At 39.6% G+C, this 22,262-nt stretch overlaps 1 protein-coding gene across 3 annotated transcripts in view; it reads right to left on the bottom strand.

The window, feature by feature from the left end:
* col6a2 (collagen, type VI, alpha 2) overlaps positions 1-10,419 on the bottom strand; it is a 51,415-nt gene extending 40,996 nt beyond the window's left edge. The window contains exons 1-4 of one of the 3 annotated variants that reach the window (XM_088607289.1): positions 10,215-10,415; positions 4,740-4,831; positions 2,931-3,535; positions 967-987 (exon numbers count right to left, since the gene is read on the bottom strand). In XM_088607289.1, coding sequence (XP_088463415.1) covers positions 967-987; positions 2,931-3,535; positions 4,740-4,809 — 696 coding nt within the window. In that variant the 5' untranslated portion in view covers positions 4,810-4,831; positions 10,215-10,415. Of the gene's footprint in view, positions 1-966; positions 988-2,930; positions 3,536-4,730; positions 4,832-10,214 lie in introns of all 3 variants that reach the window. The other 2 variants (XM_088607288.1, XM_088607291.1) reach the window with 2 other exon arrangements.
* Positions 10,420-22,262: the final 11,843 nt, after the last annotated feature.

The following is a 22,262-nucleotide window of genomic DNA, read 5'->3' on the forward strand; positions in this document are numbered from 1 at the left end:
TTGACTGCACTCAGAACTCATCGCCTCCAGGCACCTTCCCCTGCAACAGTACTCGCTGCATCACCTGCAAATACATATCTAACAACACGCTCATTCAGGGCCCCTCAGGTCAATTCCGGTTCACCCAGATGACATCCTATACCTCCAGCAACCTCATTTACTGTATCTCTTGCAAAAAATGCCCAGCTATCTACGCTGGAGAAACCGGAAGGAGACTAGGAGACCGCTTCAGAGAACATGTTAGGGCTGTGAAGATGAAAGATTTCTCCAAGCCCATAGTTTCTCATTTCACCTCAGATGGCCATGATCACACTGATCTCTCTGTCTCTGTTCTCAAAGAAGGGTTTCTCAACTCCCATGGCAGAAAGACTACAGAAACTAAACTCACCCTGAAACTAGGTTCACACTAAGTTTTGACTTTACACCTTTCTTCACCCCTCTCCACTTTGCGCTTCCTGAGTGGCCTCTCTGCTTCTCCCCCCCCCAGCTTTTGTTCTTCTGTGCTATTTAATCTTTGCTGTCTGCCCTGTCTTTCTCACACATGAAGAAGGCTTCACAGATGAAACATTGTGTTTCTTCTCTTTTCAGCATGGAATAAACCTATTACTTGTTCCTTTGCAGACTATGCATGCTGACACAGTGACCCACCTGAACTATCCTCCTATGTACACCATTTTACTGTGTTACTGCGACCAATCTCTTAATTATTTAAATGATAATTAGCAGAACACAGAATATTAAAGAGCAGGTTGTATTAATGTACACCAATGAAATACATGGGACCGCAAGTCATGTTTTCCCAAATTACACACAACAATTATTTAAACCAGCATGTTTTTGGAAGACTGGAGGAAACTGGAGTACAGCAAAATACATAATGAAATGCCACAGAAACTGTACCACCACACACAAAATCACTTCCTGCCTTCACAGGCACACACACTCTAAAAAATTATCATCTCCTACCTCAGAATAGGCTTCATGTTGCTGTAAAAGAAAAAAGATATATAGTGTTACATAAGTGTATACCATTCACATTTTTAACATAGTTGCCAATTTTTCCAAATTTTAAACCAAGGAAAAAAATCAAATGAGCTAGCTAAGCCTGGAAATAGTATTGATTCACTTCAAAATAGTCAAAATCTAGTGTGTATTACATCAATTTTTCTCCCCACTGCAAAGTTATCTAGAGTTTTAGAAACAATAGTAACAGGTAAACTACATTCCTGGAATGGCAGATCTTTTATAACTTTTTAATGTAAATTATAAATCATGCATCAAAAATGTGAAATAGAGTAATTTTAAAGCTTATTTTATATATATTTGTATGTTACAGTTATAATTGAGTCACCAGAGAGTGAACACACTGGAAAATCATTGAATCTACTTAAGCCTCTTGTCGTGAAATATATATAAAATAGAAATATATATAAAAAGAAATTGAATTTAATTAAATTGACTTAAGCTATAAATCCAAAGCTATAAAAATGCAATTCTACCAAGGTTCTTTGTTAACAAATAAAGTATAAAAGTTCTTAATCTCAAACTGTAACTCATTTTAGTCAAAAGCTATTTCATTAAAGAATTGCTATTATTGAGAAAGAGCATTAGTTCAGGACATTTTTCAACTGTCCTCACAGGGTGTTTAAGTCATATCCAGGAAAAAATGTGAACTTTTCACCTTATAAGAAGTGTGTAAAACCAATACTGAAGGCTGGTTTGATTTAGTTATGCATCCAATTTCTAAGCCTAGAATGAATCCATATTTCATGCAGTTCAAATAATACTTTTCCTTGTTAACAAGTGAAAAATTATTATAAATAGTATGCCTGCAAATTACTTATGTATATTACATATAATAGAGATTTAAAGTTGCTAATTAATCTTTGAAAAATGTAGGCTTAATCATATACACTAACACTCTATAAAAATACATACTCGTTTTAAATTTCTTTTGACTCATAATTTCTCCCTCTTCATTTGCCAAAAAGATTTGTTTATCCATCATTCCTCTCTTTTATACTCTCAAAGTATCTCTATTCTCACACGCTCCTCCTGTCTTGTTCAAACAGCATCTACAGGATCCACCCATTCTTGACAACTTCCTGGTATAAGCCCTTGTTCTGTCTAGACTGAACAAACTGAGATCTCTCTAAAATGGCCTTCCTGCTTAAATACTCATTCTCTCCCGCTATTCGAGAACAATCTAGAATCTTCATCTGCTGCCTAATTCTTCTCACAACCAATGTAAGAACATCTGTCCTTAGCCTTCACTCTCCTCGTCCCTGTGGTCCCTTCTGTCTCACTTGTCTTTTTATACTGCTTCTGAGTACACTACTTAGCTGTTTCTTGTCTTCATCTTCCTACCTCTCAAGCCAGTTTGTTCTCCTCCCATGCACAACTGCACAACTTAAAATTGAACCTATCATGAACTGCACCTATAGTTAAACCTGTTAAATATTCTCTAAAGGTTCTCTTGATTGCTTTTAAAGCTAAGGAAATATCACAAGATCTTTACATGTTAAATTGTGTGTAAAAAGACCCACCAGGTAAAAAGTTGCTACAATATATGAAACACAAAGGATACTAAATGTAGTTAAGATACAACACTCTTATTATTTTCCACTTATTTAAATAAAGTGTTATCTACAAACAATACGACAGTGAAAGTACTGCAAAAACAGAAAAGAATCAAATCCTATCCCATAAACTAAAAACATATTTTAAGCATTTACATTAAAACCACTGCAAATTGTCTATTTCAGGTAAACATGGACTTCTCAAGGTTTCTGAGAATTTTTTATTCTTTCAAGCTTCTAATCTACAACAAGATTAAGTTCTAGACTCTAATCAGATTCTAATAGCATCTTAGTACAGATGAAACTGCACAACATCAGGTATGATAACTTTACGTAGCATTCTGCACTTACCATGACTTTAATGATCCGATCCATGGTAGCTTCATTAACTGCCAGTGTTGGACCATCAATGGCCCGATAAGAATTGCGGTAAAGTTCAATTGGAGTATTGGCAATCTCTTTAAGCCCAGCTTCATCATATCTCTCATTTCCTGCCACTGAAAATAGTCTGATACCCTGGTCTCTAGCCTCTTCAGCCTTGATTTTCATTCCACGGCAGGGGCTTCCTGTCACATGACCATCAGTAATCACCACAGCAAAGCGAATGCGGTTATCCTTGGATGCATGCTTAACCACCTGGTCTGTCATGTTGGACAGAGCACAATCAGTGAAGGTCCCCCGGCCCAGGTATGAAATACTCTTGAGACGCTGGATGAAGGCATTGGTGTCACTGGTGATCTGGCTGAAGATCTCAACTCGATCGGAGTAATGCAGCCCTCCTAGTTCCCATTTAAACTCGACAGGCCCTCTAGACTGCAAAGGTTCCAGTTTTCGAACAAACTTTTCTGTGAACCTTGTAATGGAGGTTACCAAACTGCCAGGTGGTGGAAGTTGCAAAGCAACGGTCTCAGAGGTGTCGATGACAAAATACACGTTAATGGCACACTCAGTCTTTTCTAGAGGAAGATAAAATAATGGCAAACACTTAGTTCCTTTACCAAAGTAATCTTCTTATTTTTATATTCTTATAGACAAACAAAAGCTTGACAAGCATAACACTGAGCCTTTAACACACAAAGATGCAATTATTTTAATCTTAGTTATTGCATAATGAAAATAATACATAAGAATGAAACAAAAAAACAAAATAGACGACATCAGTTGTGGCAGAAAATTAGAACAAAGTAACAGATGAGGTTTTTGTTGAAATACATACTGTATGAATTTAAACAATAAACAAAATGTATAAGGAAAAGATAATTAAACAAGGAATCTTTGAGTGAGACAGATGAGAAGGAATTGCCCTAAATGAGGAATAAAGCACTGCATGTGCTCACAGCAAAGCTGAAAACAGTAAATAGCTATTTATTTTAATTGACAACTTCATAATTGCCTAGGAATGCTGAGTTTTGTGCAGTCTACTTCAGAGTTTCCCAGACATGGTCCCTGAATCTTTTTTCAAACCACCCGAGCTCTAAATTTAAATAGGCTTTGTTGTATTCTTATATATGTACTGTACCTTGACCGTTTACTCAATGGAACCCTGTAGTCCTAAGAATGCTCAGTGTAGAAGTGCGTTACACCGCGCCATTCCCACTTACACAGCGCCCGTGCACACCATTAACTAATAACCAGTTAAGAGCTCTTTAGAAAACTATGGGTGAGCAGTAATTCTGAGACCATTTAAACTAAATATTGTTTCTAGCACTTCTTAACAACATCAGAAAAAGTAGAATATTTTGATAGTAAGTACTGAGTAGAGAAAATGCTTAAAAATAATACAATTATTTTGATTAAAGTTCCTATAAAGTCTAATTGATTAAGAGCTCAGATGGAATGGAAATTGAAAGACACAGGATCAGCAGGACCAGTCCTGAGAAATCATATTTTATAGTATTTCGTAAATATGGATTGCCTTTCCTTTTATTCAGATCATCTTTATTCTACTTACCATCTTTTTCTGTCTTCTTTTAATCTTCTATTTTAACAATTGAATCTTACTCAATATTTGCCAGATCAATATTCATTTTACTACTTATCATTTTATTCTCACAACATTTACTTCCAAATCCAAGCACATGAAATCACAATATCACACACTTAACCCACTTTTCTGTTTACCGACAGAATCACAAAGACCAAAGTACTTACTGCTACAACCTTGATTGGATGCCTGGCCATGTGTCACAGCTCCAAACAGGAGACATGTTAAGATGAATTTTAATAGCATTGTTCGCCGTTTTCCTCCTTTTCTGATGGATTTAAAAAAGAAATAAAAAACATAAGTCAAAGGTAAGGATACAAATTGGAACATATGAATATTATAGCTTGTAGTCCACTGTTCCTGTGTTGTGTGCTTCCTGATTCAAGTCTTCGTTTTACATAATTTCTGTCTTCTTTGTGGCACTTGAGCATTGCTTTATCTTCTAAACCTTTTTTCCTTAGTTTCCTTCATTTCTATTTTTCTTCACACTATTTCAAGAGGCCTGTACTGAACCTATATTATTCTCTAGCTCTCCACTGGCAGTCTTTACCATCTTCATCTGCACTGTACCAACGGTCCTCAAAACTGCTGCCACATTGTCTCTCTTAATGGGTATAGGTCTGAAATTTGACTTGTTAAGTCAAGTCTGGTGTTCCTCAGGGGTCAATACAGGTCCCCTTGCTCTTCAGCATTTACTGTACATGTTTCCACTTGGTCAGCTTTTAAGATCACATGGCCTCAGCTATCATTTCTATGCTGATGATACTCAAATATACATCCATACCAAACCTGACACTGGTGTGGCTGTCTCTATTCTATCTAATTGCATCTCTGACATAAAAATTTGGATGACTCAAAATTTCCTTCATCTTAACTGCGACAAGACTGAAGTCATGCTTATTGGCACCCCCCATCAACTTTGTAAAGCCAATCCTGTAACCCTATCTGTAGATGGTTCTGTACTTGAGCTTCAGTCTAAATTGAAAAAACTTGGGGTTATATTTGATTCTGGCTTAACATTCGACCCACATGTGCAGCATATTGTCAAAACATATTTTTTTCACCTCAGAAATATTGCTAGACTATGCCCTATGCTATCACTAACTGTGGCTGAAAAGCTGATCAACACATTTGTGTTCTCTCGAATTGACTACTGTAATGCTCTACTCGCTGGGGTATCTATCTACTCTGAACAAGCTGCAGTATGTCCAAAATTCAGTAGCCAGTATCCTGACCAGGTCTAGTGCAAATGATCACATTACCCCTATCCTGGAGTCCTTGCATTGGTTTCCTGTCAAATTCCGTGTGGACTTTAAAATCTTCATGCTCACCTACAAGGCTCTGCATGGCTTGGCACCTCAGTACCTGTCTGAACTATTATCGCCCTACTCCCCACCTCGCAACCTTCGCTCTTCTAATTCTGGTCTCCTTACTGTCCCCCAAGCCCGTCTACATTGTATGGGTGACAGGGCCTTCTCCTGTTATGCCCCCAAGCTCTGGAACTCTCTGCCCAAGGCTATCAGACAGTCACCTTCTCTAAACTCCTTCAAATACAGACTCAAAACCTTCCTCTTTAGAAAAGCCTTTACTTAACTGGTTCCATTCTTCACCCCCTCTGCTTTTCTTAGTACCACCATCCATGGTCTCCTCTGTATATTGTAATTGTGTTTTATCTTGTGTATTCTTTTTATTTATTGTTGTTGTCATTCTGTAAAGTGCTTTGAGAAGCCACCTTTAAACGCACTATATAAAATAAAGTTTATTATTATTATTATTATTATTGTTATTATTATTATTATTATTTTTCTCTCCTCTTAATCTCACTCTGTTTTCTCAAAACGCCTTCCACCTCTCTCTACTTGTGCCCACTCTTTTTGCTCTCTGTTCTAACCCTAGAGGCCTCTGTAATTACCACTTTGGCATAAACATAGAGTTTGATTTCTGCTTGTTAGCTTGCATTACAGTAAGTCACAATGGATAATGGTGTCTACTGATAATAACAACTGCATATAGTGTTAAACAATATTAGCTACAGGTGAATTTAAGCACTGTATTTTAAGAGGAAACAAGGAATGAGGGAGTTAAGCGATATTTATTTTAACTACCATAGCTCATAAAAATATTTTTTTCCTCAGGTACTTTTTTTTATATGACTGACAGATCTTTTAACAGCATAGACTACCAATGGTCAATGTTTTGGGGTATATTTTGTACGTACTAAAGACTGCACTGTACAAGGTCAGGAAAGAGCACATTTGCAAGAATCACTCCACTTGACCTAAATGACACAGCCTAAGCAACCAGATACCAGTATGTGTTATTTTTTCTTTGTTCTGACCTTTGTAGCCAGAATATAATATAGTAGGAATGTAATATTGGTGAATGCAAGGACAATTGAGAGGTACAAATCTTTATGTATGAAGTGCTTCCTATTTCAGTTCTACAAGGAACTTCCCCTTGCCTTCTTTTTTCATAACAGGTTCATTGTTGGCCTGTTGCTGAAGCACAGCAAGAGGAGTCAACAGGAGTCAACAGTGATGACACTGCATAAACTTCTAATTGCTATTCATGGTTTCCATTTTTAGCCTTATTATGCAGTACATCTGCTTTACTTGCATGAAATACCCTAAATTCTACCTAAAAATGCATTTGCAAATTTCATATGTATTTCATATAGCATTTGGAAAGGTTTAGCAGCCTGATGAGATTTTATGAGATGGTGACCTGCTGGCCAACACACACACTTCAGAGTTCTGGTGGATGACTAATAAATGCCTACAAGTTAACTGTAGGTTTTAGCACAAGGACAAGCATAATAATAAACAACAGTAAAAACAATATTTGTTGCCCCTTGCACTCCTTCAGATCTACGATAACCATAGTGACACAGCATTATATCTCTCCGTTTGGGGGCTTGAGGCAATGAGTCCTAGCTTTGAAGATTCCCAGGGCTGAAAACCCAGTAGATGCATCACTGTAAAGAATGAAGTACCACATCTACCAGTGCAACATTAGGTACCCCAGCATCAGAAGTTGGTTGCTGACACTAAAATGCCTTGATGGTAAGCTTCTGTCCTCCATTCCCAAACCTTCTTGAAGACAAAGTAGATGGATGTGCTGTAAGTATATGCTTTAGTCTGTTTCTATGCTTGGTGCCAAGTTCACTTACAAAAGTAGATCCTTTCTACATTGTCCTAGTTTGTGAAATTACAAAATGATGCATATACAGTATGTGGTTTTAAACTTAACTTAGTCTTAAGGTTTAAATACAGTAAATGTCAGCAAAACTAAAGAGAAAAAACTTAAATATCTTCACTGTAAAGTTTAACTATTCAGACTCATTAACTAAATATTTGATAGAAACACCTCTAGCAGCAATTATAGTTGTAAGTCTTTTTGGGTTAGTATCGACCAAATTTGCACAAAGGCTTGGTACAAGTTTTGCACTTTACTCTTGGTAGATTTGCTCAAGCTCTCTCAAGTTGCCTTGGGATTTCTTATGGACAGCAGTTTTTAAGTTGTTCCACAGATTATTAATAGGTTTCAAGTCCTATTACCCCTACCTCAGGACTTTCACTTGGCCACTGAAGAATACTTACGTTCTTATTCTTAAGTCACTCCATTGTAGCTCTGACCGTCTGCTTTAGATAAATATCTTGCAAAAAGCAAATTTTTGTCCCACCCAAGTTTTCTAAGATTTGCCAGTTCTTTATTACTGTACATCTATATTTTTATCAATCTTGACATAGCCCCCAGTCATCCCTGCTGATAATATACATGCTACTACCACCATGTCTGACAGTAGGGATTGCCACATGATGACCACAAAACCTTTTGCCATAGTCACATGACTTAGGAGATTTGTTGCAAATCCCATGAGCAGTATGATATTTATTCCAGCTCCCTTTAAGCCCCAAATGTGGAGTAACAAGGATATTGACCCATGGACATTTTCTCCCATGTCTTTCAAAGTCACCATTGGCTTTACAGTTGCATCCACAATGGACGTCTTCCCTGCCTGCAATTAATATCAAATATTGTTACTTCAATGTGTCATGACTGCAGCTTTGAACCCACAAAATATAAAAACTGTTGAAGAGTCTGAATACTTTTGCAAGGCACTGTAAAAAGTGTAGATTTCTGTGCCTTTTCATGTGATCAGTTCCAAATGTAGGTGTTTGAAAATAAATATTACATGGATCCCTTCTCTTTGCAGTTTTATTTGTCTGCAGTGTTCACAGATACTCATAATTTGTCACTATCTGGTTTTGCTGTGACAGATGAAGCCGTGGAACTGACAGATATATTTGGCTCTGATCCTTCTTAATTCTGGACAGAGGAGAATTCAAACTACCGCATCACTCTGTCAATGGGAAATATTAAAAATTAAAATATTATTTTTTTGGATTCAGTCTTACATTTCTGATTATAGAAAGAAGGTTTGAACTAAATGGACACAGTATTCTAAAAGAATGTCATCTATGGAACAAATGATGGGAAAAGGATATAATTTGCAGCAGTGCATAGATTTTTCATGTAGAGTCCATAATATAAAATATGATTCAACAAGAGGTATTCCACAAAGCAGACAAAACTCTGAGACTACCACGCAATTAAAGATTGATTAAATATCGCCAGGCCCAACAAGTACTAAACAAATACCAAACTAGACATTAGTGAAATAATATGGAATATTTAACTGCTGAAGATTTTTCAGGAGCTTATCATCCATGTCCAGCATCTCACTTTCTTAAGGAACAAAGAAAATCTTAGCAGAAACACCTCCATGTCTAATAAACCAAAATGTTACCTTCTTTAATATCAAGTTTTTGTATTAATTTCAACAACAAAAACGCCAAAAATAAAATATGTATTGAACACTTCTGAATTTGTTTATCTAAGTTGGTTTTGGAAAACTAAGAACTCCTTTTTTTAAAAAAAATACACCTATATATTATCTAGGTCATAGAAAAATCCAGGTTAATTGAAGGAATACTGAAATCGGCTTTCCGATTTTTCTATTGGTAATACCCATTTTCACAAGAAAAAAGATTCAAATAAGTCAAAATGTATCGTTTTAAAACTATACAGTAAAAAAAAAATCCAGCATTTTTAAACAGCATCAGCAACAGTCATAACTTTGATGGCTTACTGAAAATTAATTTTCTTACTTTTGATATTCGTTTAGATTGTGTATATCTGTCTGTTAAAGTCTCTAAGAAAGAACAATTACCTAAATTATTTTAATGGGCCCCAATAATACTCAACGTAAAAATTCTGGTTTCTCTGCGACAGCGTTAATAGACAAGAATAAGGCTTTAGCCGCGAACGCATTAAAAACTACATTGTAAATATACGAATTTAAATGCACAGAAACATCTAATTACAAAGAAGTAGTATTTTAAATGCATTTCTTAAAAGTAGAGGAAAGGTTATCAACACATACAGTAATAACATTTTGAACAACATTTTGAACAAAGCCAGCAGCAAAACAGTGCATTCTAGAAAAAAAAAAGTTTTCTACAATGATTAAGAATAAAGTTTGTTTTTTAAAAGACAAGATGGCTTAAAAGTTCAGCAGGTTTTTAAAAGGGATGCTTAAAACTAAAGTCAAATAAAAGCCAAAAAAATCTATACATATATACACATACCTGCAAAAAAGGGAAAAAAAATCTTCCCCCAAAAAGGAGACCGAAAATTCTTGTTCAATGTGTATTAATTTTAACTCCTCATTCTGCGAAAGTGTTGTAGAAGTTAGGGGGAAAAAATAAAAAAGAGAGAAGCAAGTCTGGGAGTGGTTGAGGCTTCTCTACCGAAGAGCGCCTCTGTCTTTACTCCGTTAGAAACTACTTTTCTCGCAACGGTCCCTCCTCTTGCTGAGCGCCCCCAAATTTTTTCAATATGTATTTTTTGATATGCTCATCATCCACGAGGGGGAGCTGTGGATCTACTGTTTTGAATGCGATAGAACCACATTGCTAAAAATCGCATATCCTGTATCAGTATTTATGCCGCACCAATCAAAGAAAACGTCGAGATTAGCAACAGGGTCTTGATTCTCTTGAGACCAGAATCACAGAGAAAATTTAGAAATAGAAAGGCTGTCCTTTTAGGGAGAGCTGATCTGGCCTCTTTAGGAACTTCAGTTGAAACAACAAAAAATAAAATAGAAGTGTTCAAGAAATTAAAGGACCTCCTTCACAAAAGTTCTTCTGTGATATCTTATTGCACGGGAAACTTTTGTGAATGTGTGCCATTAAGTGGTCTTTTGTGTATGTTTTACTTCAAGGTTTTACTTCAGATATTTTGGGAGTGTTCACTCTCAAATAATTTAGAAGCAGTATGAGAACAACTTAATTTTTCTTGCTCACTTCTATGTCTAGTCAAATGTGACATGTTGGGAAACTGTAACTTAGAAATGCTGAAAAGCTTTTAATTTAAGTAATCATTTGGTATTTCATATGCCTTGTGGGTGTGGGGAAAAAGGTGACTACATTAAAGTGGGATTAACAGTGAGATATGGGTAGACAATATTCTGGATATACTGCATATCCTCTTAGCAGCATGTGGTTTCTGTCATCACATCAAAAAAAGAACACTGACTCCAGACTAAATTAAGCTAGTTTTAAACGGATTTTAATATTCATGCCATTAAGGACATTTCTGTCCTAAAGACAGAAAGCGTGGCAAAGTCAAAACGTACACTTGGAAAGCACACTTAGTTTGCGAAAACTAAGCAAACTGATTTATTGCTGCCATTACATCAGCGAGACAGGAAGAACACATAAGAGCAGGGGGGATCAAAGATCTCTCTGTAACTGATCATTCCCCATTCCACCTCTCCATATTAAACCTGTCTTTTTGTCTATGTCGGTCTTTTGTCTTTTTACAAAGTTCCAAGACATCAGAAGCCAAGATGACCCTCAAACCTGGAACACACCTTTCCACTTCTCTCAGTTTTAGACTAATTTCTTTTTTGAACCATCCATTTACAGATCTCATCTTTTCACAATTCTTCTCTAGATTTCCAGTCCTATTCATGTGTTTAATATCTCTGTTGAGAAGGCTCAACAGCTGAAACATTGAATTTTATTCTACTTTTCAGTGTGGAATTAACCTCTACTTGTTCCTTCTCACCAAAAATGCCGTTACTGCAACAGCCATTGGTTTTGCCAGTAAGAACCTGCTAAAGCACAATACATGTCCAGCATTAACCTGATTAAAGCATGAATTCCTGAGACCTGTGGTATAGAATTGAAAAGAGAAGGCAGCCTTGGTGTTCTTGTAACTGGCATAGCAAGAGAGAAAGGGTGGCCAACTAAACTCCTGATCTAAATGAAAAAAAAATGCTCAGCCACTCTTTCCTTTGAAATTCTTGTTTGTGACTTTTAATTTTCTACAAGAAAATGTCTTTCAAATGGGTTAACAAGTTGAATCAAGATGTTTTATATAACTCTATGCTAAGCATGTTCCAAATGAGTTACCTTTTAATAATATATGATTTACTCATTTTAAAATAAAAAAAAATGATTTTTTTTTCAAGCTGTTTATTTCTTACTATGGTTGAGAACACATGCTATTAATTAAGACCTTAAGAAGAGACATCCACGCTCTGTTTTTGAGGCATCTGGTTTTCATCTCTGTTCATTACACAAACTAGTACTAGCTAGATTATAAAACATTAGAATAAAATATTACCTTTTCAAACTGACAAAGAAATTGACTGGTAAAATTCACAGCAAGAGGAATAATTAACTTGAATACCTCTGCTTTCTCACCTTAGTTTATAATTGCTAGGATGCTAAAAGCCTTTTTTTGTTGTGTGTACAAGCAAATGATACGTTAATCTACTGTTTTCATCAAAAGTTGATGAAAACGTTCTAAAACATTGATCATTATATATAATACTGACAACCTAAGGCCCATTTCCCACTTTAAATGAACAAGTTATTATATACATATGCTAGTTTAAAATACTTGTTTGCTTCTGAGATTCCGAGATCTGTCCCATTTGTTTCTAACAAAGTTTTCGGAGGGGCTGAAGCCTATCCCTGCAAAGCAGAATACACCTGGGATGAAACACCAGTCCATCACGTACAGACACAGACAGTTACTCCAGGTCTAATCTTCCCAGAAGCCAATTAACCTACCAATACTGTATATCTTTATACTGTGGGAAACCTGAACACCTAAAGAACATAAAATCACAGATAAACACCCTAGGAACTGAACCCAGGACCCCAGCAGTGAAAGGCAGCAATGCTACCCACTGCACCATCATGCCACTTCTACTTCTGCTCATTAATGTTTTAATTGAGATCTGCTGAAATCTCTAAATACATGGCAAAAGATCTTGACATTTCTTTTTAAACTAGTGCCATTTCTGAGATTTAAGCCTAGTTTAGAAGTGGTTGGCAAATGATGTTACCAATGATCAGAAAGTTGTTTCTAAAGGATTTGGGCATGTCGAACACAAAACACGAAATTCTTTGTTGTTTTTCAAGTTCTGATTAAATATTCAAAATAGCTGCCAAACTGAAATACAAACACAGATTATACTGAAAGCTAACGTCTTCTTAATGCAAGAACCAATCATATTCTCATGTTCCTTACTGAAAATTGTTCTTTGAATTAACTGTTAACTGTACAGAGACCTCAAGTTGTAGGATAGAGCCCACCTACTCAAGGCTGACTTGGTTTTTGTGATGCCAATGATGCCACCTCCTGTCACGATCATAATCCCTCCTCTTAAGGGGCGCTCCGGCTCTTTCACATTTTGCTGATTACATGCACCTGCCACCAATTCTGCCCCTTCTTATTTAAGCCTAGCTTTCTCATTATTCTGGGCTCAGAAGTGGGAGATGGATGCCCAGAAGCCCCCCTACCAGCAGGTCCAGGAGAGATTAAAATGCTTGGAACGCCTGGCCTCGTCATCCTGTTTTTATTCCCTGTCCCTGTACCAGATCCCGTTCTTGTTTTTAACCTTGTCTTGTTTTCGTCTCAGATGAATTACCCGGTTCTGGACCTTGGACTTTGCACCGGATTTCCCCCCTGGACTCCTTGGACTTGTCTGCCTTGGCCCCTCCCCCTGAGCACCAGTTCACTGTTGTCATGCCCCACAGTTCGTCAGCCTGCCCTGATCCTCGTTGCCTCCTCCCCATTGTCCAACTCCACTTACTTCTGGATTACACCATCTGCATAGGGTCCTGAACTATGCTTCATGGGAACCTGGACCGGCTCCCGTTACACCTCCCTTCTTTCCAGTGCTGTTTAGCCACTCTTGGATTTGGTCAGGGTCCACTTGATTGAATGTCTGCTTTGACCTCTTCACCACAAAGTTCCCATTGTTGAACTCTGCCTGATGTCATCTGTAAGTTGGTGCATCTCGCTGATGAACACTGTGCCCCATCGAGCGTAGTTCATGTGATTACACCTCATGAACCATGGACGCATCAGCTTGAAGGCTTGCAAATGCAGTTCCCAGAGGCCATCTCTCAGTGCGTTGGTGAAGAGAAGAAGAATTTGTATCACCTGCATGTACCCCCACCAATACTGGACGTTTGGGCTGTCACAGCTTGCTACAAATGCAGGCTGTGTGTCTTTGAATTCTTTGTTTGCAAGCAGAGGGACCAAGCCATCAATGTCATCTTTCTGTGTCTTCACCTACAGTATATTTACTTGTACACGTCTTGGTTCTTGTCTCTGATGAACTCAACAAGTTTGGGGACCAGGATCCTCCACATTGTCACGACTATAGTCCCCCCTCCTTAAGGGTGCTCCAGCCCTTTCACTAAAGACTTCATTCCATGCACCTGCGCCCTATTCCCTGCCCACCTTATAAGCCAGGCGCTGACGCTCTTCCGGGCTCTGCATCTGATTTCCATATCGTGCGAGTCCGGGACCAGGAAGCGCCTGGTCCCGTTAAGGTTTTAATCTCGGTTCCCGTTCCTGTTCCTTGTCCCTGTCTGCCGGTTCCGACCCGGCCTTCGTGGTTTTTAATTCCTTCGTCGGATGGATCTCCTGGTTTTGGACTTACCCTTGCGTTTTGGATACTCTATGGATTACTCTTGGATCGTTCGCCTCGGCCACACCTCCCCCGTGCACCAGCGCACCTTGGACACGCCCCCTGTCTTCAGCCCTGTTTTCCTGCATGACGTTTCCCCAGTGTTCCCCCACTCCGTCGGACTGTGTTGTCCGCATAGGGTCCGGAAAGAACTGTTCGTTACAGAATGCAGAGCCTACACCTGGACCCCGCGGACGGCACCCTGGCAGCCTGGATTCCATCGGTTTTTTTTTCTCCCTTTTTTTTCTTAGGGCTTCGGAGCCGCCCTGAAAAGGAGGGGCGTACTGTCACGACTATAGTCCCCCCTCCTTAAGGGTGCTCCAGCCCTTTCACTAAAGACTTCATTCCATGCACCTGCGCCCTATTCCCTGCCCACCTTATAAGCCAGGCGCTGACGCTCTTCCGGGCTCTGCATCTGATTTCCATATCGTGCGAGTCCGGGACCAGGAAGCGCCTGGTCCCGTTAAGGTTTTAATCTCGGTTCCCGTTCCTGTTCCTTGTCCCTGTCTGCCGGTTCCGACCCGGCCTTCGTGGTTTTTAATTCCTTCGTCGGATGGATCTCCTGGTTTTGGACTTACCCTTGCGTTTTGGATACTCTATGGATTACTCTTGGATCGTTCGCCTCGGCCACACCTCCCCCGTGCACCAGCGCACCTTGGACACGCCCCCTGTCTTCAGCCCTGTTTTCCTGCATGACGTTTCCCCAGTGTTCCCCCACTCCGTCGGACTGTGTTGTCCGCATAGGGTCCGGAAAGAACTGTTCGTTACACACATGGCTTGCAAGGAGATCTTGTGTGTTCCCATGTCTCTGTCGTAGGATTTGCCTCATAGCATCTGTTCTGCAGTTTGCAGTCCCAGTATGCCACTCTCTATCCAAGCTTCTTGCAGTCCTGAAGACTGAACATGTTTTCCTATGACCTCTCGGAAGCCCAGTGCAGTGTGCAAACCACCTAACAATAAGAAAGTTCTGATATTCAACTTGAGCCCACGTGAGCTCCATCAGCTTGCAGAACGGTGCTTCGTCAACAGTCAACACAGTGTTGACCAAGCTGTCTGGCGACAAACTTGCACTGCAGAATGACTGTGTTGAGGGTGTCAATTTCATGTGCAGGTGCCTGTACTATTGGCATGAAGCCAACAATTGTCATTTCGGGATCAATGTCATGGTTGAGTTGATTGAAATGTGTCCATCCTTTTTCTTTGCAGTCATTGCCATTCTGTCATTTCAAGAAGAATGCCATATCCTTTGCAACAGCCACGACTGCCTGCTTACTGTCATCTTCTGACTCTTGAAACCATGCTTTGTTTGTGTTTGCCACTGTTGCTGGTTGTGCTTTCCTCTCTGTAACATGTGAAGGGATGTGAAAATTTTCTCCATTACTGCAGGGGCTTGTTTTCTGTGAAGGCTCCAGAATTTCCATTCCCATAGGTACCTCTGGAACTGTTGTCAGCCAGCTACTTGAGTTGCATTGAAGCTGTTTTTACCATCAAAGCTTGTATCATTGATGTCTATATTATCACAGGTGAAATACACAAACCTGTTGGGTACAAAGTTTGGTGGTATTACTGCACTTGTGACAGTGTTAAGAGTGCTTTCAGCCAGGGCTGTATCCACTTGCAAAATGTTTCTGTAGCTGATGATATGCCCTGCATTGAGGAACAGTTTCACAAATTCTTTTGGTGTAGAGTGCTTGCAAGACCAAGATGCTTTAGGGTCCAGTGTTTGCCATCACTCACATTGTAGGCAAGTTCCTGGGCTATACTGAGCATTCTTGTCTGAAACCTTGCTTCCTTCAGACTGGAGTCGCCACACTCTGAGTCATCTTCTTCTTCAAGATCATCCTCCAGGATGCTCTGACTGCAAAACATGAACACACTCTCAGGTACAGAAGACATCATTTTGTCTTCACTGACAACAAATCCTCTACAGATTGGATGAGAAAGGATATCAGATCTCAGTTTTAAAGCCAAATGCACCATCTCAAGAAAGCTTTCTTCTGGGTTGTATGCTGGAATGTGCAAAGTCTCTTGTTCTTCAGACATTAATGCTGAAAATGGCACATTTGCAAACTGTACTGGAATAAACAGAGTCCGGGTCTGGCTGGGTTATGCAGTGGTAGATATGTAACTGAAGCTTGTTCTTGAGTGTAGTTCTCCTGCTTTTGAATGACTGGGGTATCTCTTCATCTGCTATTTCAGCCAAGTGACAGTACTGATTCCACACTTCAGACCATTCAAGTACTTATGCTTTTTTAGCATTTTCCTTCAGTTTTCCTATCAACCATTCCGTGGCCAAACCAGTTCTCTCACAAGATGTTCATTCTACTTGTGAAGCTTTTCTCTGAAACATTATGTGACATGAGAGGTGGTATTTACCTTCACTTGCTATAAGATCATTTATGCCAGAAAAAGGCACATGCGTTGCACTTACAAGCTTCCAAAATGTAGTTGCTCATGTTGAAGCCATGTTATCCTAAATTGCATGCTGTCTGTACTCCCACCTCTAGTTCACCTCCTGTACGGACTCAGGTTCTCTACCACACGGCATCCCATCAATCACATTACTTTTCAGAACCAGATATGAGTGTGACAGTGTGAATAGACAGAGTATTGCAACAATCACTAGACCTAGATTAAAATTCAGACATTCCTTTAGGGGCTCCTGTGTTGACAATTTAATCTGCATTCCACTGGTAAACCTAAATCAATTAAAACATGAAACAACCATAAAATGCTCACTATTAAATGTTCGCTCACTAGGCAACAAATCAATTCTGGTTAATGATATGGTGCTTGACACCAACCCTGACCTGTGCCTACTAACAGAAACCTGGCTTAGGCCAATGACACTATTCCTTTAGTTGAAGCCTCACCTAATGGCTATACTTTTTTAGAGAAAGCTTGTTGCTCAGGGCGTGGAGGTGGCCTGGCAGACTTCTTCGGTAAATCTCTGAGAATTGAATTAAAAACTATTAATGACTTTAACACATTTGAAGCAATGCTCCTTAAAATAGCATCAGAATTATCTACATACATTCTTTTAGTGTACAGACCCCCAGGACCCCATTGTTTCTTGCCGAATTTGGTGAACTGCTCTCTGATTTAGTTATTAACTTAGACAAAGTTGTAATATTGAGTGACTTTAACATACATATGGACATACAGACAGACACCTTCAGTGAAAAGTTCTTGTCTCTCCTTTACTTTGTAGGTTGTAGTCAGCATATAACAGAACCAACACACATATATAATCATACACTAGACTAAATTATCACTCACAGAGCTGATATTCATCATGTACTAGTCCATCCCATCAATAACTCTTTTTCTGACCACTCTTTAATTACTTTTAAGATTCGACTGCCCTTGATAGCTGCCAAGGAGGAGACTATTACAACTCGACATATTAACGGGGGTACTTCAAGACTAAGGTAGTCAAAACCACTAGACACTCTCCATGGTGTAATGATCATATACGATCCCTTAAACAGGAGTGCCACAAACTAGAGCACAAATGGAGGTCTACTGGTTTGCAAGTATTCAAGTCAGCACAAACTGATAGCCTGCAACAATATGAGAAAGCCCTATATAGAGCTCGTTCAGCTTACTGCTCTGAACTTATAGATAGCAATAAAAATAACCCTCGGTACCTATTTAAGACAATAGCTAATCTAAAAACTAAGACAGATTCTATAGCATCATTTAACTTTAGTAGTGACGATTTCATGAACTTCTTTTAACGATAAAATTAACACCATCAGACTTCAAACACAATCAAATAAGCCGCAAAGAAATCTGGTACAGACACAATATGAGCACCTCTTTAGTGTTTTTCAATTAGTTAAAGAACAAGAACTCAAGAAATTTATTTTTAAGACAAAGTCAACCACCTGTCCGCTAGATCCCATCCCCACTCAGCTAGTCAAAGATTCCCTCGAAGTACTGGCAGGACCTATAATTAGTATAATGAACATGTCCCTTACATCAGGTGTTGTACCTGACTAATTTAAGGTAGCGGTTGTTAGACAGCTCCTTAAAAAGTCAAATTTGGATCTGCAGGTTCTTAACAACTACAGGCCTGTTTCAAACATCCCATTTCTATCTACAATTCTTGAGAGAATAGTTGTGGCCCAGCTGCAATCGTATCTGGATTTACATAATATACTTGAGAAATTTCAATCTGGTTTCCGCACAGGCCACAGCATTGAAACTGCATTAACAAGAGTTGTAAACGATATTCTGTTAGGTACTGACATGGGGAATGCAACAGTGCTTGTGCTTCTAGATCTTAGTGCTGCCTTTGACACTGTTGACCACTCTGTTTTGTTACACAGGCTTGAGTTTGAGGTTGGCTTATCTGGAACCGTCCTTAAGTGGTTTACTTCATATTTAAGTAATCGTTTTCATTATGTTCAAATATCTAATAGTTGTACTGCTTTATCAATGTCACCAGTTCAATTTGGGGTACCATAGGGATCAGTGCTGGGACCAATATTGTTCTCTCTTTAAATGCTGCCGCTAGGTAGGATAATATGAAAACATAACATAACTTTCATTCATATGCCGATGACACGCAAATATACATTTCGTTTACACCAAACAACAACTCTTTGTCACGCCCGACATCCCTCCCTAGATAGCGCTCCACTGCTCTCATTATTGTTCGTGTCATTTAGCTCTCCAGGTGTACCCTTTTAGTGTTATTATTTAAAGACCAGCTCCTCCAGTCCTCGGGGCTCATCATTAGGGTAAGATGTCGCGAGGCCCGCCTAGCACCAGGAAACCCTACGTCCGTCTCCTGAGGGCATAGGCCTCATCCCCGAGACCTCCCGCTTCCTGAGCCCGGGGTCTGGAGGATCTCGCCCCATCACCCTTGGACCTCCATGTTTCATTTGTCTGTGTGCTCCCCCCTCCCGATTTTGTCGTGTCCCAGGATGGATTTCTAGCTGATGGACTTTCAGACTGTGCTTTGACCTGCCCTTGGACCCGTTTGGATTTGGATGACCTGCCCTTGGACCTGTTTGGATTTGGATGCCGTTTTGTCTTCCCCATACACTGTCTCACGGAATGTCACTATTATTTTGTGCACTATTAAACCCCTGTGTGTTCCTTTTACCACGCCTCCTGTTTTCTCCAGCTCCTACTGCATCGCATAGGGTCTTCTATAAGATCTGACACGGATTCCAGTCCGTGTCTGTTACACTCTTCTATTATCACTTTAGTTAATTGCATTAATGAAGTAAAGACTTGGATGTGTGAATACATTTTGTTACTTAACTCAGTGAAACAATACTGATAGGCTACTATAACTTCAGCACTTAACTCAGAGGATTTAAAATTTGCCTCAAAGACTCAGCACATAACCTAGGTGTCATATTAGACATAAGGCTCTCAATTAACTCTCATGTTAAAACAGTATAGAAAACATGCTTCCTATAGTTAAGAAATATTGCAAAACTACGGCAGTTTCCCTCCACTCAAGACGCAGAGAAATTAATACATGCTCTTGTATACAGCAGGTTAGACTAATGTAATGTCCTATTATCAGGGAGCACCCACCACTCTTTCAACACCTTACAGCGAATTCAGAACGCAGCAGCTAGAATTGTTACAAGGAGCAGAAAGTACGACCATATAATCCCTATACTTAGCTCACTTCTTTGGTTTCCTATCAGGTACAGGGTGGACTTCAAAATCCTTCTATTTACTTACAGTATAAGGCTCTCAGAGATCAGGCACCTGTCCATCTAATGGTATTTTTTAATGTATACAATCACCCGCTTAGATCACAGAATGTAGGTCTTCTTCATATTCCACGAATTAATAAAAAAACAGTTGGCGGTGAAGCCTTTAGTTACAGGGACCCTAGCTTATGGAACAGTCTCCCACCCCATATTCGGGATGTCGAGTCAATCTCAGTATTCAAATCCAGACTGAAGACCTATTACTTCAGCCTAGCCTACTCACACCTTACATCATAGCCTACTGCACCATGGCTGCTGGTGCTGCTCTACATGCCATTGTGTCTCTATGTTGGCCCACCTGGTAGATACATCTGTTCTGACCAAACTATTCTATTCTCCTCCCCACATGTCCAGATGGTGCCCGGGCTGGGTACCATCTGAGTTGGATGCTTCATCACTGCCATGGATCCAAGAGAGACATTGTGGATATAGCTGTCGTTTAGGAGGAATTTACTGGTCTACAGAGATCTGTACACAGAAGACATGATGGCTGGATGGATTAATAATAATAATAATAATAATAATAATAATAATAATAATAATAGCATACACTTCTATAGCGCTTTTTTCTGGACACTCCACTCAAAGCGCTTTACAGGTAATGGGGACTCCCCTCCACCACCACCAATGTGCAGCACCCACCTGGATGATGCGACGGCAGCCATAGTGCTCCAGAACGCTCACCACACATCAGCTATCAGTGGGGAGGAGAACAAAGTAATGATTCCAATTCATAGATGGGGATTATTAGGAGGCCAGGATTGGTAAGGGCCAATGGGAAATTTGGCCAGGACGCCGGGGTTACACCCCTACTCTTTTCGAGAAACACCCTGAGATTTTTAATGACCACAGAGAGTCAGGACCTCGGTTTTACGTCTCATCCGAAGGACGGCGCCTGTTTACAGTATAGTGTCCCCATCACTATACTGGGGCATTAGGACCCACATGGACCGCAGGGTGAGCACCCCCTGCTGGCCCCACTAACACCTCTTCCAGCAGCAACCTTAGTTTTTCCCAGGAGATCTCCCATCCAGGTACTGACCAGGCTCACACCTGCTTAGCTTCAGTGGGTTGCCACTTGTGAGTTGCAGAGTGATGTGGCTGCTGGCTCGTAATACCCTCATTGTTTCCTTTTTTAAATTATATAATGTTAGCATGCCCAAAGGGGCTGGGCAACCAGTTGACCTTGGACCCCTAGAGGTTTTTTCTGTCCTTACTAAGGAGTTTTTGGTTCCTCTCCTCCGTTGTCTTCTGGTCTTCTGTTCTGTATTGACAAAATGTATCGTCAATTGTATTATTAAGCACCGTGGGGCAACCTTGTTGTGAAAGGCGCTATATAAAAATACATTGAATTGAATGTTGCAACAGATTTCACCCTTTCTTTGACATTGCTCTTGAAAAGACATGCATAACTGTCAGTTAATAGCATCAGCAGAGCTTCTCAGAACTCTGGAAGTGGATGACTGGCTCTTTTCTTCAGAATGGCTTGTACTGCACTGATTTGACCCCTCCAGTGTGGCCAAATGAGTCTTACCTGAAAATGTGGAATAACATGATTTGTGATTCAATACATCTGAGTCACAAGAACAGGCTGCATCAATGCGATCAGTCCCGCTTCTGTTTTCATAGTGTCTCAACTTTGTTCTAGTCCTTGCCGCCAATTATAATACATTTCTCCCTGCTTCAGTACATTTCGAAAGTTCTTTCTGGTGCTTTCCTGACATATGAAGCAGAGTTCACTGGCTACTGCTTTTATCCTTTTTAGGCTGCAAACAGGTTCCTGTCACACCCTGTATACCTAGAGGGTGCTTCTCTTCTGTCCTGTTCCTACTGTAGTTCCCTGTGATTATTCATGTCTTTCCGGTGTGTCTTGTTGTGGTGTCTATTTACTT

This window comes from Lepisosteus platostomus, chromosome 14 (assembly GCF_059453375.1).
Source record: "Lepisosteus platostomus isolate fLepPlt1 chromosome 14, fLepPlt1.hap1, whole genome shotgun sequence".
NCBI classification, from domain to species: Eukaryota; Metazoa; Chordata; class Actinopteri; order Semionotiformes; family Lepisosteidae; genus Lepisosteus; species Lepisosteus platostomus.